Consider the following 18,430-nt stretch of genomic DNA (forward strand, 5'->3'; position numbering starts at 1 on the left):
AGAGACGGAGCAAACTTTAAGCTCCACAAAGATCTGGTCTCCGAGGGAATTAATCAAACGCTATTTTTAACATGTACCTCTGCTGTCAGAGCTGCTAGGTGAGCCGCCATTGTAGTTCAGGCCTATTTATAGCCTCCATCCACAGAGGGTTTGTAGTGGTGCCTCTGAACTGACTCACGGGCTGTTGGCTTGATTGAGGAAGTCCGTTAGTGACTCCCAGCCTCGACACTATGGAGTCTGACCGACAGTAAGACAGACTCGCAGACAGACGGGCAGGAAGAGGGACATTAGACAGGCAGCGAAAAGACAGGAAAGACTGAGTTTGTAGCCTGAGAAGGTTCGAGCCGAGGATGGAGAAGAGACGACAAACGAGAGACACTAAATATCTGGAATTAAATGAAAACTTGAAATAAGGAATTATCTTCGTTAAGAGACGCAGACGGGAGTTGTTTTCTGTTCCTCAAGGATTTGTTCTACGCTGAAGACAAAGGAAAAAGAAGGAAGAGGATATTTGACTAAATCTACCTTTTACCCAGTGAATGTAAACTTTCATCTTCTACCTCAGCCTCAGGATTATGGTGGCGTTTGCTCGCTCTGACCATCTGAAGGACGATCAAAATGCTGAAATGTAAAGTTGATAGATTTCTCTGCTGCCTGTGTTTCACCTCACTGCTGCTGCTCCAGGTCAGTTTGACTTTCACACATCTGTGGTCAGATAACCAATGACTCCAGTGTCTCTAATGAAACCTCACGTTGTCTATTTGTGCAACTTGTGGTGAGAAAATGTGATTAAAGCTGCTTTTTAGACCTGGAAACATTTTTAATACTACTGTAGTTGATATTTTTACAAGGAAAATGTATTAGGGATGTAACTAACCAATATTGTTCATTATATATTTATTCTCTATCTTATTTCTCAGTTATTTTGTCTTTTAAAAGTGAAGAATCGGTCAAAGGGGAAATTTTCCCAAAGCTCATAACACAAAATCTTAAGTTTTACAATCAGCTTTGACAAAGAAAAATATGAAATTGTTGCATTTGAGGAGTTTGACAAACGATTGTTTTGAATTTGTCCAAAATGATTATGAGAAGTTATAAGTTTTACATCTTTTGTTGGAGTTAGCATGAGGCTAGCAGTTCCCATCTGCTTCTAGTCTCTGTGCTAAGCTAAACAGAAACTGAATGGATCTCTGTTTTAGTGTTTTCATATAATATTTAATACATTTAAAATTATAATTAGGATCAATATAACTCGGGGTTCAAACCTTAGCCCCCGTGTATGTTTAACTGATGTTCATACACTGTTGTTCTTCTCTTCCTCGGTTTATCTGCTGCATTGTCGTCTCTGAACTCCCCGAACTTTATTATCAGTGACAGATTATTACATTTTCTCTTCTGCTTCCTGGTGTTAAAGGTCCCGGAGCTCAGAGTGTCTGTCAGCGACTGTATTATCACACTGTACATGCAGCAGGTCACAGGTCAAAGCCAAACGCTGATGAAAACACACACACTTTAAATATCTGCAGCTTATTAACTGACACATGTCGATGTCTTTATCGTCAATGCCCACAGCCAAGTAGACAAAATACAGTCTAATAATAATAAGTAATAAATACACTTTATTTATAAGCAAGTTTCAAAAAACAGGTTCACAAAGTGTTTTACAGACAAAACAGAAAATACATTCAGTGCACTTTAAATCCAGTTCAAAGTGAAAGATCCTGTGATGAAGTGCACTGTGGATGTTTCTGGAGGGCGGAGGAGCTTTAACGACTTCAGGGCTTCCAGAAACTTATTCTAACAATAGGATCAAAGTTCTACTCCACCCAAAGTCTGGAGTTCAGACACCAGACGCTGGCCTCCTGTCGACTTGAAGGTGCAGGAGTTGTGTTGTTTCCTCGATGGGGAACAAAAGAAAAGAGACTGTCAGTTAAATGTCTAGTGAAGCTTCTCTTTACACATCAAATAATCAGAAGTTTTCCTTCCTGTTCATAGTTGAATTATGTATCTAAAGTTTGATTTAATGTCTTGATGTTGCTGGTGTCTCTTCTCTCAGGATGTGATCAGAGCAGCTCCCACAGACGACCAGTCTCCATGTAACATCTCTGTATCTGAACCAGTGTCCAGCCTGGACTCCATATCACTGACTGTTAACACATCTGGATGGAACTGCTCCTTCCTCCTGACGTCTCCTGACGCCGGAGGAGACCCCGGCGAGTGTCGAAGGAGAGAACACGAGCAGTTACAGACTAATGACACTGGTGGACGAGGAGAAGCGGAGGACAAGGTGGAGGAGGTGGGATCTAACTATCTGGGGACCAATCAGCTCGCAGATGGTGGGAACGAGACCGTGGAAGATGTTTTCACCTGTGTGATGGATCACCTGGAGCCTGGGACGGCCTATCAGCTGCAGGTTCGCTCCCAGAGAGACGAGCATACGGCAAACGTCACGGTGCACACGAGTGAGTCCTGAATCTGCTTCTACTCAAACCACCTCGGCCCAGGGTCCACAACCCTCTGAGCTTTCAGCTGCGTCACAGTCTTCATGCTGTTTCCTCTTCACAAGGTCAACAGAGGTCATACCTTCAGTCGCCTGCAGCAAATCACCCTCATTAACATCAGTCCTTTAAACAGGGTTTTCATCACGGTTCATGAATTATTCTCCGAGTCGAACATCTTCTCACAAGGTTAAAGAAAGAGATAAACGATTTCATGGGTTCTGCCCTGACCCACCACATCCTTCGACCATATCAGACGTTTATTAATTAGTCAAATTATTTAGAATTTGTCAATAAATGTTGAACATTTTATGCCTAAAATGCTCAGAATGATAAATAATTTTAGAACAAGCACATTTCTGTGACATCTGCTGATGAAGACCATGTGATGAGGTTAAAGCTCCAGAACGACCGAGTTAACGGACTTTGAGATGAGTTTTAAAAATCAGGAATCAAAGTGTTTGGACTAAAAGTACAGAACCTTGTGTTTTCACTCTTCAGTCACTTTGTCCTGTTCGGATGAAACACGTGGTGATGTTCGATTCTTCACTCGTTCATCGTTCAGAATCATTTCTGGCTTATAGAATATTTTCCTTCAGGTTTAACCGATAATATTATTCGTGGCTCTGTTCCACTTGGGATTCAGAGTGAGCCAACACACAGCAGCAGTAATGTAAAGGGAACTGTTCCATTAACAATGTTATCAGTTACACCTTCATTTGACTCACATGGCAGCGGCAGTGAGGCGAAGCCAGACAGGAAGTAACCAAGTGTATTTACACAAGTCTTTTAGCGTCTTGTACGTTTATATATTATTGGATGGTATGTCTGTCACAGTCAGTACTGCCCCACTCATTCCACAGCATTTACATCACAGCCTATTTGTAATGTTACAGACAAATACTTTACAAACAAAACAACAATTAGCAGGTTAACTGATCATTCAAATATTTGTTAGCTGCAGTTTGTGTTGATTTTAACTTAATGTGAGTATTTGAACAGAGAAGAAATATTAAATGACCTGATTATAACATGTAAAACCTAAAGAAATTCAGTTTCTGCAGAATTCAGTAAATTGTGGCGTCTTCTGATGCAGAGTTGAAGGTATTTTTACTTATTATTGAATTAAAAAAAAATGTTGACAGACGTTGATGCGATCTCACGTCTGCCTCTGACAACTTGTCGTGTTTCCTGTGGGAGACGTTTACAGTCAAACTTCCAGTTCACAGTGTTGAGTCCAAGTTTTCAGTTGTGTTCTGTTTTGTTCTATTGTTTCCATCTGACCTCTCGTCTTTTGAAGTGAAGGAACACGACGTGTGTGTGTGTGTGTGTGTGTGTGTGTGTGTGTGTGTGTGTGTGTGTGTGTGTGTGTGTGTGTGTGTGTGTGTGTGTGTGTGTGTGTGTGTGTGTGTGTGTGTGTGTGTGTGTTAATGTCATGTAGCTTCCCCTCTCTGCAGCTCTGTGATTAGCCACAGGAACCGCTGCCCTGCTGAGAGACTGATAGGCCAGTAAAAGTACATGTAAGTGTGTGTGCGTGTGCATGAGTGCGTGCATGTGTCCACTCTGGCGGACGCCCAGAACAGAAGTTGAACCCTCAGTGTGTATTTCCATCATGGGCAGAGCTTGGGGTTCAGCCATTTCCTGCCTCCATTGTTTCTTTGTTCTGTGGGAAAGGGCGTGATGTGTGTGTGTGTGTGTGTGTGTGTGTGTGTGTGTGTGTGTGTGTGTGTGTGTGTGTGTGTGTGTGTGTGTGTGTGTGTGTGTGTGTGTGTGTGTGCAGGAAACCGGGTGTTACTGCACCCAGTCAACTCCGCACAGTGACCTTCTCAGTACGACACTGTGGTGAAGACAAACCCACAGTTACGTGCACTGACCTTTACTGGCCACACAACCCCTGCTGGTTTCTTTTCACTGGTCGCTGTTTGTTCTTTAAAGCTCAAGTCAGTTACTTCATGTTAAACAGCATCTTGATCTCATGTGAAGTTGTGTCTGTGTCGGGCTCCCTCTCTTTTATCTCCATGTTGGGTCTCCACCTCCTCACGGAAACATCCCTGAATCCATATTTAATATCAATCCTCCTGATTATCTCAGCTCTAAAGGTGCTGCAGTTCATTTGTTGACTGAGAAACACTGGACTGAAAATGACTGAAATGGTTTGTTTGTGTGAGCATGGCGCTCGGGGGGGCAGAGATGGTGAGATGTCTCAGTCTGATAATATTGTTTGACCTCAGTTTGAAGGACCAGTGGCGACACAAACACTCGAGAGAGAGAGAGAGAGAGAGAGAGAGAGAGAGAGAGAGAGAGAGAGAGAGAGAGAGAGAGAGAGAGAGAGAGAGACGTTTGTCATTTCTGTTCACAAAGACCAAACCAAGCTGTTGTGACAGATTCAGGTTCGTTGTGTTGCACAAAACGACAGTAAGATAAGTCATTAATAAATAAGAATAACTCATTAGAAAAAGTGAACTATAATTGTTTAGTGTCACAGATAAATCCGTGTACGTGAAACAGTGAGAAGGCTTTTATCAGGGTCTCACTATGAAAAGCTCCTTGGACCCAGACATTGAAGCTATAGTGAAAAGTGTCAGTTTCTGATTTGATGTCAATATGAATATTAACATCTGTGTCTGTGTTGAACCATGTGACGCGTGGACACAGGGTGAGACACTGACATCATAACCAGGAAGTTAGTTTTTGCTCTGGATCATTTATGTTTCATGACGTGTGTGATGAACGTTGGGATATAACGTTGGTGTCCATTTTATTAGGGACACCTGTAGAATGTGATGTAATCCACCGTTGACACTTGTCCATTGTGTGTGTCTGTGTGTTGTGTCAGGGCCGTCAGCGGTCAGCGGCCTGGCAGTGACCTCCACGACCTGCAGCAGCCTGGGCCTCTCCTGGCAGGCCGGCCCCGGCAGGACGCAGCGCTTCAGGCTGCAGCTGTGGGACCGAGCTCCGGGTCCCGATCGCTCAGGTAAAATCTGTCAAAAGTAGAAATACTATAATAATAAACAAGCAGCTGGAGAGTCATGTGACTGTTTGTTAACCCTCCTCTTCTGTTTCTGCAGGGCTGATGAAGAACGAGACGTTGGAGAGCACGACGACACAACACACGCTCGTTGGCCTGACGCCGGGACGACTGTACAACGTTACCGTGGTAACCGAGGCTGGAGATCTGCAGAGCAGCCGGACGATCGAGGCCCAGACAGGTAGAGAGAGAGAGAGAGAGAGAGAGAGAGAGAAATAAACAGATGAGTTTTATATCCGAGTCTTTTTCTCTCTAGCTCCTGCTCCCGTGTCCAACATCACCAGCGACTTCCACAACAGCACAAGCTTTTTGTTGTCATGGCAACAGCCCACAGGCGACCTGGAGGCTGTCGTGGTCACCCTCTCGACCAATGGCACGAGACTCTGGGAGACGACGCTTCCACCAAACGCCACAGAGGTCGCCATAGACCAGCTGACTCCAGGCTCGACCTATCAGGTCACAGCTGTGTCCAGGAGTGGTGAGCTGACGAGCCAATCAGAAATCAGCATCAGCACAGGTGAGTTGTTGTTGTTTTCATCTCTGCTCTTTATATTTTCTCGTCTTTTCTTCACCGCGTCTTTTTTCCTTTCTCCAGCTCAGGCAGCGGCGTCCTTCCTCTCCCTGTCTCCCTCCTCTTCCTCCACGGGCCTCGTCCTGTGTTGGACGCCCCCTCATGGCCACTGGCAGAGTTACAGGCTGTTCCTGTTCGACAGCCTCCAGCAGTTAGTCGACACCCGTGTGGACAGAGAGGCAGTGAAGTTCATCTTCCCTGGGACGGATCTAACACCTGGGAGGACGTACAGAGCTGTGCTGAGGGTGGAGGGGGGGGGACTGTCGGCTGAGAGCAGCTGTGAAGGAACAACAGGTGAAAGATTCAGAAACATATCGTTATATTACTGCAAAGATATATGTGAAAAGTACGAAAATTATAAGGAAAGAAAATAATGATGCACTAAAAAAAGACATATACAGGTAGAACCGAATAAAACATATAAACATATAAATAAACCAAACCAGGAAACAGTTCATCTGTAAACAAGTCTCTCATCGTCTGTTCAGCTCCGGCTGCCGTGGTCAATCTTCATATTCAACACTCGGACGAGACCTCGCTCAGCGCCATGTGGAGCCACGCCCCTTCCGGGTCACGTGACAGCTACTTCCTCACTATTCGCCATGGTAACCATGAGAGTCAGATCCATCAAACTGATGAGTGCAGCCATGTGATTTCTCTTTAAATATTCAATTTAAATGATTTTATCCTGCGTCACATAGATAACGTCACCGTGGATACCAGAGAGGTGGAGCCTAACATGAGGGAGTGCACGTTCAACGTGCTCACACCTGGGAGACGGTACTCCATCACCGTGGCAACCAGGAGCGTGAACCTGAACACGTCTGTGTCTGTAGAGGGAAGCACAGGTGAGTTATACTGAAAAATACATCCATGAATAATCCTCACTGTTTTTACATCAATCAACAAAATGTTAAAGGTGCAGTCTACTGTATATTAACTGGACTGTGTGTGTGTGTGTGTGTGTGTGTGTGTGTGTGTGTGTGTGTGTGTGCGTTACAGTTCCCATGGCGTTGGGTACCATCACTCTGAGTAGCTCAGGAGTCGACAGCCTCCAGGCATCATGGGAAAAGCCACCAGGCGACGTGGACTCGTACACACTGACCCTGCTGCACGACAGGTGTGTGTGAACCAGGTTTGAGTGTAGGACATGTTTAGCTTAGCACAAACACTGGAAGCAGGTGGAAACTGTTAGCCACATGGATGTGCTGATGGAAACTAAACGTGGTGTTTGTCCTCCTCAGTGTTGTGGTGCAGAACCTCAGTGTTTCCGTCACGTCCTCCTCTCTGCTGCTGACTGGGTTGATGCCCGGCGCCCTCTACAGGCTGCAGGCTGCTGCTGTCAGCGAGGGACTGACGTCTAAACTCACCAGTCTGGAGGGACGCACATGTGAGAAAACATCATCTACACAAAACTCTACAAATATGTGCACAACACAGGTCACAGCTGCAGGTGTCTTCACTCTACAGAACTATATAATCATCGTGTGTGTGTGTGTGTGTGTGTGTGTGTGTGTGTGTGTGTGTGTGTGTGTGTGTGTGTGTGTGTGTGTGTGTGTGTGTGTGTGTGTGTGTGTCAGTATAAGTGTATTACAGAAAAGAGATCAGAGAGATTTTAGAACAAAAGCTGAAATACCAGAAAGACGTCTGGAATGTTCCACACACACAAAAAACGCCCTGCTCAAAGGCTTCCTGCACACACACACAGACACACAGACACACAGACACACACCTTCCTGTTCAGAGCAGATTGTGCTCTCACAGAATGTTACAGTTATTTTCAGGACAGACTGTGTGTGTGTGTGTGTGTGTGTGTGTGTGTGTGTGTGTGTGTGTGTGTGTGTGTGTGTGTGTGTGTGTGTGTGTGTGTGTGTGTGTGTGTGTGTGTTCGCTCGCCAACCAATCAACGCTCAGTTGGACAAAACAAACACGTCCCCAGCCTCCACCTCCTATTGGTCGATAACGTTAAATTAAAGTCTCAAGCGTCTGTGTTGCTGCCAGTTTGTTTCAGTGGCCATTAATGGTACTGCAACCTAAACAGATTCCCTGGATCACTTTTATAAAAGAAAAGACGTCAAACAACTGAAAACATTACAAATCCTTCTGTGCATAAGTATATTTTTTACTTTCATTTGATCTTATTTATTGTTTGTAAATGTGTTGTTAAATAATTAATGCAGAACAAGTGTAACTTATCTTTTTCTTTCTTTCAGCCCCATCATCCGTCACCGAGGTAACCGTTGCTAACGGCGGCAGGTCTGACACTCTGCAGGTGTCATGGCGTCTGGCGCTGGGCATGGTGGACAGTTACCTGGTCCATCTTCAGGACGGGAGGAGAACCGTCCACACGCTCGCCGTGTCGCGCTCCTCGCCGCCCGAGTGCTCCTTCAGCTCGCTGGTTGCCGGGCGACTGTACACGGTGGACATCATAACGAGGAGCGGCGGCCTGCAGAACGCCACCATGGTTAAAGCACGAACACGTAAAGAGCAATAACATTTACTCATATTTTACATTTACATTATATTATGTTTATATTTGACATATTTGAGTTACAGTTAAACAAAGAAAAGACTCACACATCCTGTAGTTATGATGGAAATAATATTAATTATTATTAAATGTCTGAATGTTTTATTTTTTATAAAATCATTCTTGGTATTTTATTGAGTTTTCTTGTTTGTTGCAGAACCTGCGACTGTTCAGAACCCGACAGCTGTTCACTCTGCAAGAGACGATTTCCTCAAGGTGCGTTAGTCAACACTGATTATTGTATTAGTTCAATATTATTATATAAGTTACATATTACACAACTATCATTTATAATGATCCATCAACAAACAATAATATTCAAATACAACCACGCAGACAATTAATTAGCTACATGTGAAGTGTATTTGTTAAACAGTGATATGTTCTATAACAGAGCTGCTGTGTTGTGTTCAGGTGTACTGGCGTCACGCAGCAGGAGATCTGGATCGCTACGTGGTTCTGATCCGGTACAACCACAGCGTCCTGCAGAACAAGAGCGTCTCCGCCGGACACAACGAGTGCGTCTTCTCGTCCCTGACGCCGGGGAGACTCTACACCGTCACCGTGGAAACCTGGAGCGGGAGCTACGTCAGCAGCGTCTCCACTGACGGACGAACCTGTGAGTCACAAACCAGGGAAACAAACTATAATAAATTAAAATATAACTCGTGTGTTCGTTTATTTGTATTTTTATTGAGGATTTCGAGCAAACATCTGTTTGTCTTCAGTTCCAGCAGCTGTTGGAAATCTGTCGCTAGGCGACGCGGGAACAGGTGATCTGACTGTCACCTGGAGCCCCGCCCCCGGAGACGTGGACCATTATGAGGTGCGAATAAGTAAAGAAGATATTTTCTCACTGTTATTATTGAGGCATGTCAGCCTCTAGGGGGCGCTAGTGAGTCTGTACGGTTTCGATATTGTTCTTAAATCCTAACACTACTTGTCTCCAGGTCACTCTGCTCTTCAATGACACCCGGGTTTTCCCTCCGGTGACGTTGGGCAGTGACGTGCGGCGCCACCAGCTGACCTCTCTGACCCCCGGGCGTCTCTATAAGATGGTGGTGTCCACGTTCAGCGGACCGAACCAGAGAGCCCAGTTCATCGAGGGACGGACAGGTAGGACTACTCTGCACATTCATGTTTCACTTCTGTCTTCATGAATCCTGACTCCTCTCGTCCTCCTCTCGTCCTCCAGTTCCCAGTCCGGTGGGAAACCTCCACTTGACTCCTCGCCCTGGACTGAAGGACTCTGTCGGGGGACTCCTGGTCTCCTGGACTCCCGGAGACGGAGACATGGACATGTACATCGTCTCCCTGTCAACTACGGTCAGTCCATGAATTCAGATTTCATTTAAATAGAATAAAACAATTAATGGACAAACTGGTGCATTGATCTAAATTATTAGATGATGTGTCACTTGTATGTAACTTTATTTAACCACATACATGAACATAAACAAAGAGGTTGAACAACATAGAAATACATAAATCTGAAATAAAAGTCTGGTTTGTGAATCAATTTAAATCTTTCTACGTGTCCTCAGGATGGCGTCCTTATGGAGACGCGTCCCGTCCCCAAACACGTCACCTCGCTGGACTTCCTGGACCTGGTCCCAGGCCACGCCTACACCATCACCATCCAATCACTGAGCGGGAAGTTGAGCAACACCAAGTCAGCCTCTGGCAGGACGGGTACGACTGATCGGCCGATGGTTCGCTGGATTCTGATTTGTTAATAACGTGTTAATATTCATCATTGTGTGTGTTCACGCTGCTCCAGCTCCAGCCAGTGTCACGGCCCTGCAGGCGGACAACGACCACACCACCCACAGCCTCACCGTCACCTGGGAGAGGCCGGTGGGCGTGTACGACGGCTACAGCCTGCAGCTACTGGACGAGGCCGGCGTCGTCGTGGCCAACCGGTCGGTGCCTGTGGCGAGTCGAAGCGAGCGGCTGGAGGGTCTGACCTCAGGGAGGCGCTATGGCGTGAGGCTGGTGACGCTGAGCGGCGGCGTCCCGTCTCTGGAGGCCACAGCAGAGGGACAAACACGTGAGACACTATGTTACCAAACTCAACACGTTGTTTCTCCTGTCAACTCGTCAGGTTTCATGTCTGATGGACGACATGAAAGTGTCTTGATCGCCCCCTGGTGGTTGGCTGGACCCCCCACCCCCATACATTTTCCATAGTCATTGCTGTCTTAGTCTTTGTCTCTTTGTGTTTCCAGTCCAGTCGTGTCAGGATGATTTATAAAGTAACGCAGGCAGAGAGATGGATGATAAAAGTGTTTTAGGTCAAAGTGACTTTATACAAAAAAGGGCAGGAAAGAAAACTGAGTCGAAAGTGAAACTTAAGGATCGTGTTCATTTCAGACTTTCACATTTGTCTCGACAGTATGTTGTTTATTTCATATTTCATATTTTACCTTCCTTTAACTGATGTTTCCCATCAGCCCCAGACATTCTCAGGCTAAATGTAACGGCTCAAACTAATTATTGTAATATACACATGTGTTGTGTATAATCATGTGTGTTGCGCCTCCATGTTTGTCTCCGTCTACTTAAAGACTTTCTTTGTCCGTCCTCCAGGTCCGGCTGCCGTCAGTAATCTGACCGTCACCTCGGCCAACACCTCCTCGCTCTCCTTCACCTGGCGTCCCTCAGACGGACACGTGGAAATCTACGACCTGTCTCTGTACAGCGTCCCGGAGGCAACAGCCAATCACAGACAGGATGCTGCAGGGAGACGGAAGGGGAATACTCAGGTGGGAGGAGCTAGATTGTTAAATTTGTTACCACCTCTCCGCTCCAGTGACACCTAGTGGCTGGAGGCATTAAGGTTTTCAGGTTCTCCGGCTGTTCCGTTCTTGTGAACACGATATCTCAAGAACACCTCGAGGAATTATTTTTAAATTCAGCACAAATGTTCAGTTGGACTCAGATGAAGTGGTGGGTTTGACGTCAAAGGTCAAAGGTCACTGTGACCTCTACTGCACTTGTGGTATTTGCTGATTCCACTTTAACCAAAGATTCCTCTTATTCTTTATTTTATGTAACAGAAACATACGATTTCCACCGTGTGTGTGTCCCTCTCACCGGTTCAGTATCTGTTATATTCCGTGTGTTCTGGTCGTGGTCCCAGTTTAACCACAGCCGCAGACTGAGAGACGTGTTGTGTTCAGGGTGCCGGTGAACTGGTGGACCTGCAGAAAGTCGGCTCGGCTGCAGACAGCTGTGTTTTCTCTGGACTCGCAGCAGGAAGTTTGTACCGACTGCAGGTGGTGAGCTGGAGCAGAACAATGAGCAGCGACTCGTCTGTACTCGCCAGAACTGGTCAGTCAGTTATTACTGTTGATATTTAAAGTACAGATTGTTACAGTGTTTTCTCATTTTTAACGCTTCATCTATTTTTGTCCTCTTTCTTTAAAACCTTCTATTTGTCTACCCTTTAATTTCCATCACATTCTTCTCTGCCCTCCTCTTTCGTTGTTGTCCTCTTCTTCTTCTGCATCATCTTCATCTTCATCTCCTCGTCTTTCTCACCTTCGTCCTCGTCGTCCCCCACAGTCCCGTCCCAGGTTTCATCTCTCCAGGTTCAGAGCTCAAGACGGACGGACAGACTGACGGTCAGCTGGCAGCACGCTGAGGGAAGCTGGAGCAGCTTCCAGGTGAACTTTCTTTACTTAGTAATATCTTAGATTAAAAAAAATACTATAAATTATACATTTGGTGCATTGCTCTATTTCTCTGTCATTGTTTTCAGATAAGATTGACAGTTTTAATTGTAATAAAATCAAACCTGAGCACAGTGGCTAACGTAGCCTCGCTGCAGAGTCTTTAGTGTTCAGTTGTCTTCGTGTGGTTTCAGGTCGTCCTGTACGATGTCTCCGGAGCCACTCTGGGTGCTCAGACGCTGGGGGCGGAGCACACGAGTCACATGTTCCCAGGGCTGATCCCTGGTAGGCTGTACCGCGCTGAGGTCATCACGCACAGCGGGGAACTGACCAATAACGTCTCAGCCTTTGGACGCACGTGTAAGTTGAGCAAAAACGAAAGAGTCAGTGTTTTTAATGTTAATAATACTTATTTGCGGTGATCATTTTTGTATTGTCTCGTTCCAGCTCCACTGCCACCCGACCACCTGTCCGTCAAACAAGGCGCGACCAATGAGACTGTAGAGCTGTCGTGGTTTGGTCCCGCCTCTGGGGACTACGATAACTTCAGCCTTCAGTGGACTCCTCCCGATCACCTGTCAATCACACACACCCACCTGACGGGGTGCGTGGTGGGCGGGATGTTTCCAGGGCGACAGTACAACTTCACCGTGACGACCGTGAGCGGGGGCGGGGCCAGGGGCGGGCTCACAGCCAGGAGCCAGCCTATCCAGAGGAGCGTCAGAACAAGTAGGCGTTGACTTTTTTAATCGTTTTGAACTTGAGGAAACGAGGTGTTTATTTATTTTTTATAAAGTTTCATCTCAAGCTGCTGAGTCCATCTTTTCCCCACAAGGTGGCAGCGCAGCAAAGGGTTTGAATCTGAAACCAGATCAGACTCTGGAATCTTTAATCACAACTTCCTTAATAAAGCCTCTGAATCATTTAATAATGATTTTCAATTACTTCACTCTAATATTACTTGTAATAATACGCAGTAATGAGTGAAACCAAATGAATAGTTTATAAAAAGAAGAGGTTTAAATACTCAACATTTATCTTTTTATTTTCATCCTGAGATCAGATTTTATCTTCACTTGTCTCTGAAGATGAAACATGTTTTCTTCTTTCTCGTTTCTCGTCAACATTTATCTTCACTACAAGAGACGTGTTTTTATCGTCTGATCAGAACAAATCACCAGGAACGTAATCTTTAATAAAACCCGACTCATCACTCCGACGCTCTGAGCTCCTTGTTTGAATAAATGCTTTGACCTTCATGTGGAAATAACAATAAAAATAAAGACGTGACTCGGCTGCAGGTAAAATATAGAAATGAAAAATTAATAATGTTTATACTGGAAATTAATTGGATTAACTCTTCCTCTCTTCTTCCCTCGTCTCCTGTCTTCCTCTTTTCCTCTTCCACATCTCTCTTATCTTTCCTCCTCTGCTTCTTCCTCCTCTTTTCTCTCCTCCCCTCCTCATCTCCTTTCCTCTCTTCCTCTGTCTTCCCCTCTTCAATTTCCTCACCCTCCGTTCCATTCTTTACTCTCTCCTCCTGTTTTCCTTTCCCTCTCCTTTCCCTCATCTCTTATCTCTTCCTCCTCCTCTTTCCTCTCTTTTCCACCTCTCTTCTTCTCTCCTCCCCTCTTCCCTTTCCTCCTCCTTTTTCCTTCCTCTTTTATCTCCTCTTCTCCCCTCTTCACCTCCTTTGTCTCCTCCTCTTCTTTCCTCCTCCTCCTCCTCCTCCTCGTCTTACCTCCTCCCTCTCCCCCTCCAGGTCCATATCCTCTCAGGTCCATCCACTGCTTCCCTCTCTCGTCCTCCTCGCTCTCCTGCTCCTGGTCACCTCCTCTCTCTGACTTCGACTCCTACGAGGTCGAGTGTCGTTGTCAGGACAACGGGGAGCTGACCTCGGCTCTGAGGCTGGATGAGGGCGTCACCGCGGTAACGCTGGACCACCTGGAGGCGTACAGGAAGTACTCAGTGACGGTCAGAGTGTCGTCAGCCGCACACACGAGTCTGCCAGTAACACACACCACTGTCACCATGATAGACCGTGAGTTGATGTATATCACACACACACACACACACACACACACACACACACACACACACACACACACACACTCACACACACACTCACTCAGTCCTCTCAGGTGCAGTAGAGGATTCTGATGTTTAAATAAAACCTCTGTTTAACTAGAACTGGTCACTAGAGACACAGAGAACATCCAGATCTGATTTATTTATGAATTAAACTCTTCTTTTAAATACATTTGTTCTCATGAGGTCATGAAGCTGTCACTCAACATGATGACAGGTCGTCATAAGTCTGACATGAACACGTTCAATTTCTTTAAACCTTAAGTTTCACTTTCCTGCTCCTTTTACAAACAGTCACTGTGACCTGAAACACTCTGAAACTTGTTCTTCTCTTTTGCTTCTTCCTCCTTTATCATCCCCTCTCCACCTCCCTCTCTCCTCTCCGCCTCCCTCTCTCCTCTCCACCTCCCTCTCTCCCTCCCTCCTCTCTTCTCCTCCCTCTCTCCTCTCTCCTCCCACCTCCCTCTCCACCTCCTCTCTCCTCTCCACCTCCCTCTCTCTTCTCCACCTCCCTCTCTCCTCTCTGCCTCCCTCTCTCCTCTCCACCTCCCTCTCTCTTCTCTCCACCTCCCTCTCTTCTCCACCTCCTCTCTCCTCCGCCTCCCCTCTCCTCTTCCTCTCTTCTCTCTGCCTCTCTCTCTTCTCCGCCTCCTCTCTCCTCTCTCTCTCTCCTCCCCCCTCTCTCCTCTCCACCTCCCTCTCTCCTCTCCACCTCCTCCTCTCCCTCTCTCTCTCCACCTCCTCTCTCTCTCCTCTCTTCTCTCCCTCCTCTCCTCTCCGCCTCCTCTCTTCCTCCCTCTCTCTCCTCCTCTCCACCTCCTCTCCTCTTCACCTCCTCTCTCCTCTTACCTCTCTCTCCCTCTCTCCTCTCCACCTCCCTCTCTCCTCTCACTCTCTCTTCTCCACCTCCCTCTCTCCTCTCCACCTCCCTCTCTCTTCTCCGCCTCCCTCTCTCTTCTCCACCTCCCTCTCTCCTCTCCACCTCCCTCTCTCCTCTCCACCTCCTCCTCTTCTCTCTCTCCACCTCCCTCTCTCTTCTCCCTTCTCCTCCCTCCCTCTCTGCCTCTCTCCTCTCCGCCCCTCTCCTCTCCGCCTCCCTCTCTTCTCCACCTCCTCTCCTCCCCTCCCTCTCTCCTCTCCACCTCCCTCCTCTCTCTCCTCTCCCACCTCCCTCTCTCTCCTCTCCTCTCCTCCTCTCCGCCTCCTCTCTCCTCTCTCCACCTCCTCTCTCCTCTCCGCCTCCTCTCTCTCCTCCACCTCCCTCTCTCCTCTCTCCCTCTCTCCTCTCTCCTCTCCACCTCCCTCTCTCCTCCGCCTCCCTCTCTCCTCTCCGCCTCCTCTCTCCTCTCCACCTCCCTCTCTCCTCTCCCCCTCCCTCTCTCCTCTCTGCCTCCCTCTCTCCTCTCCACCTCTCTCCTCTCCGCCTCCTCTCTCTTCTCTGCCTCCCTCTCTCTTCTCCACCTCCCTCTCTCCTCTCCGCCTCCCTCTCTCCTCTCCACCTCCCTCTCTCCTCTCCACCTCCCTCTCTCCTCCCTCTCTCTTCTCCCCTCTCTCTCCTCTCCACCTCCTCTCTCCTCTCCGCCTCCCTCTCTCCTCTCTGCCTCCCTCTCTCCACCTCCTCTCTCCTCTCCGCCTCCCTCTCTCCTCTCCGCCTCCCTCTCTCTTCTCCACCTCCCTCTCTCTTCTCCACCTCCCTCTCTCTTCTCCACCTCCCTCTCTCCTCCTCCCTCTCTCTCCTCTGCCTCCCTCTCTCCTCTCTGCCTCCCTCTCTCCTCTCGCCTCCTCTCTGCCTCCTCTCTCTTCTCCACCTCCCTCTCTCCTCTCCGCCTCCTCTCTCTTCTCCACCTCCTCTCTCTCCACCTCTCTCTCTTCTCCACCTCCCTCTCTCCTCTCCACCTCTCTCTCTTCTCCACCTCCCTCTCTCCTCTCTGCCTCCCTCTCTCCTCTCCACCTCCCTCTCTCCTCTCTGCCTGTGTTACTTTATAAATCATCCTGACACGACTGAACTGGAAACAGAAAGACAAAAAAAGAAAAGCCACGACTCTGGCAAAGAATTATATTTAATCTCTCAAACTAAAAACAGCAACAACCAATCGGTTTCCTTCCAGGTCCTCCAGTCCCGCCCCCCAGCGTGCGTGTCGGCGAGAGATCGAAGGTCACGTCGTCCTCCATCTTGTTTCGCTTCAACTGCTCCTGGTTCAGCGACGCCAACGGAGCCGTCCGATACTTCGCTGTGGTCGTCGCCGAGTCTGACGGTAAAACAACCAAACGTTTAAATTTAGACCAGAGAGTTTTAGGTTTAACACCAAACAACCAATCAGGTTCAAGTTTATTTTCTGTCTCTTCAGCCCCCGAGCTCCTGCAGCCGGAGCAGCGCCACCCTCTGCCCTCGTACCGCGACTACACCAGCAACTCATCCGTCAGAGCCTATCAGACCGCCTACTTCCCCAGCCGCTGCCCGCAGGATGCAGAGACCTCTGCTGGACAGGTACGGTAATACCACACGAGTTTCTGCACGTTGTGATTTCTACGTCTTCAGAGTCGCACTGATTGATGGTTATTGATCAGGTGGTGGAGATAAACCTGGGGGCGGGGGGGGACCGACTGGGCGGGGCCTGTGACCATTACCATGACGACGACCTCTACCTGAGTGACAGCTACGGTGGCTTCTGTGACGGACCGCTGAAAGCAAAAACATCCTACAGGTACACAACACAAAGAAATCCTGCCAAGTGTTGGTGAGCAAGGCAGCTTCCACTTGTAATGACTGTGTGTGTGTTTGTTTTCAGGCTGAGTGTTCGAGCCTTCACGAAACTGTTTGATGAAAACCACAGCGAGTTTCCTGAGCCGCTCTTCACAGACACCTACCTGTCGACGCCGCTCAGGACGCACGCAGGTGAGACACACACACACACAGACACACACACACACACAGAGAAACACACACACACACACAGAGACACACACACACACACACAGGACAGACACACAGAGACACACACACACACAGAGACACACACACACACAGAACACACACACACACACACACACACACACACACACACACACACACAGAGACAGACACACACAGAGACACACACACACACACACACACACACACAGAGACACACACACACACACAGAGACACACACACACGCACACACTAACACACACTTGTCATTACGTATTTCAAGAGACCCTCCTTCCAGCTCCATCAGCTCTTCATTAGAAACGTGTTCATCAGCTCGTCACTGATTCATCAGACAAACTGATTAAACCCAGCTGTGATGTCACCATTAATTTGAAATGATTGAAAACCGTCTTCATTTATCAGAAAGATTATTGTAATTTTGGTCATTTTTCCTTCAACGTTTATCGTTTATAATCGTTCAGATGTTAAATGGTTTATATTAAGTATCAGATTAATTCTTTGTGTGTCTTTATCCCCTCAGCTCACGTGTCTACGCACAGTAAGTGTATTAACGTGTGTGTGTTGTTGCGTGTCAGAGCCTCTAGGTGGTGTGGTGGAGGGTTTGAGTGCTGGGATGTTTCTGATCGGGATGATGGTGGCCGTCGTCTCTCTGCTGGTTTACAGACAGCGGCTGCGCAAAGTGTGAGTGGGAACATGTATTTGTTACATTTTGTAAAACCACTAATAAAACTCGGATCCAGTTGACTTGTGGTTAGAATTCAGTTTTATTATTACAGATGTGCTAATAGGCATCCAGCGAATCTGTCGGAGAATGTGCTGTAATTCCCAGTTGTGCCACTAGGTGCCTCTCACCGCTAACTGCTAACATTCAGGACCAATGATCGTCTGATTTAATGTGGTTTGAAAACAAATCTGTGATGACTAAAATCGTACCAATCGCTCGATTGGTAATTTGTGAAAAGATGAACATGTTATCTTAATAAACCACATCGCACTGAGTGTAAACATGTCAGTTGTGTTGTCTTCGTACTTAAAGCCTCAGATGTTAAACACAACGTTTACACAGACCTCAACCTTCTGTGTTCAGATGGTTTCATGCTGGTTCTTG

General features: G+C 47.2%; 1 protein-coding gene across 1 annotated transcript in view; it reads left to right on the plus strand.

Annotated features, from left to right (window-relative positions):
* Window positions 1–199: 199 nt before the first annotated feature.
* ptprb (protein tyrosine phosphatase receptor type b) overlaps window positions 200–18,430 on the plus strand; it is a 24,340-nt gene continuing 6,109 nt past the window's right edge. Inside the window, exons 1-29 of the mRNA XM_035147507.2 lie at window positions 200–684; window positions 2,057–2,462; window positions 5,335–5,472; window positions 5,567–5,707; window positions 5,783–6,043; window positions 6,122–6,391; window positions 6,586–6,702; window positions 6,799–6,945; window positions 7,100–7,217; window positions 7,342–7,487; window positions 8,311–8,577; window positions 8,785–8,843; window positions 9,042–9,246; window positions 9,356–9,453; window positions 9,578–9,743; window positions 9,823–9,953; window positions 10,172–10,319; window positions 10,408–10,677; window positions 11,217–11,392; window positions 11,810–11,960; window positions 12,195–12,295; window positions 12,496–12,661; window positions 12,749–13,030; window positions 14,064–14,342; window positions 16,498–16,644; window positions 16,738–16,877; window positions 16,958–17,094; window positions 17,179–17,285; window positions 17,898–18,003. Of these exons, the coding sequence (XP_035003398.2) occupies window positions 619–684; window positions 2,057–2,462; window positions 5,335–5,472; window positions 5,567–5,707; window positions 5,783–6,043; window positions 6,122–6,391; window positions 6,586–6,702; window positions 6,799–6,945; window positions 7,100–7,217; window positions 7,342–7,487; window positions 8,311–8,577; window positions 8,785–8,843; window positions 9,042–9,246; window positions 9,356–9,453; window positions 9,578–9,743; window positions 9,823–9,953; window positions 10,172–10,319; window positions 10,408–10,677; window positions 11,217–11,392; window positions 11,810–11,960; window positions 12,195–12,295; window positions 12,496–12,661; window positions 12,749–13,030; window positions 14,064–14,342; window positions 16,498–16,644; window positions 16,738–16,877; window positions 16,958–17,094; window positions 17,179–17,285; window positions 17,898–18,003 (4,946 nt within the window). The 5' untranslated portion in view covers window positions 200–618. The remainder of the gene's footprint in view (window positions 685–2,056; window positions 2,463–5,334; window positions 5,473–5,566; window positions 5,708–5,782; window positions 6,044–6,121; window positions 6,392–6,585; window positions 6,703–6,798; window positions 6,946–7,099; window positions 7,218–7,341; window positions 7,488–8,310; window positions 8,578–8,784; window positions 8,844–9,041; window positions 9,247–9,355; window positions 9,454–9,577; window positions 9,744–9,822; window positions 9,954–10,171; window positions 10,320–10,407; window positions 10,678–11,216; window positions 11,393–11,809; window positions 11,961–12,194; window positions 12,296–12,495; window positions 12,662–12,748; window positions 13,031–14,063; window positions 14,343–16,497; window positions 16,645–16,737; window positions 16,878–16,957; window positions 17,095–17,178; window positions 17,286–17,897; window positions 18,004–18,430) is intronic.

Source organism: Hippoglossus stenolepis, chromosome 22, assembly GCF_022539355.2.
Source record: "Hippoglossus stenolepis isolate QCI-W04-F060 chromosome 22, HSTE1.2, whole genome shotgun sequence".
Classification (NCBI taxonomy): Eukaryota; Metazoa; Chordata; class Actinopteri; order Pleuronectiformes; family Pleuronectidae; genus Hippoglossus; species Hippoglossus stenolepis.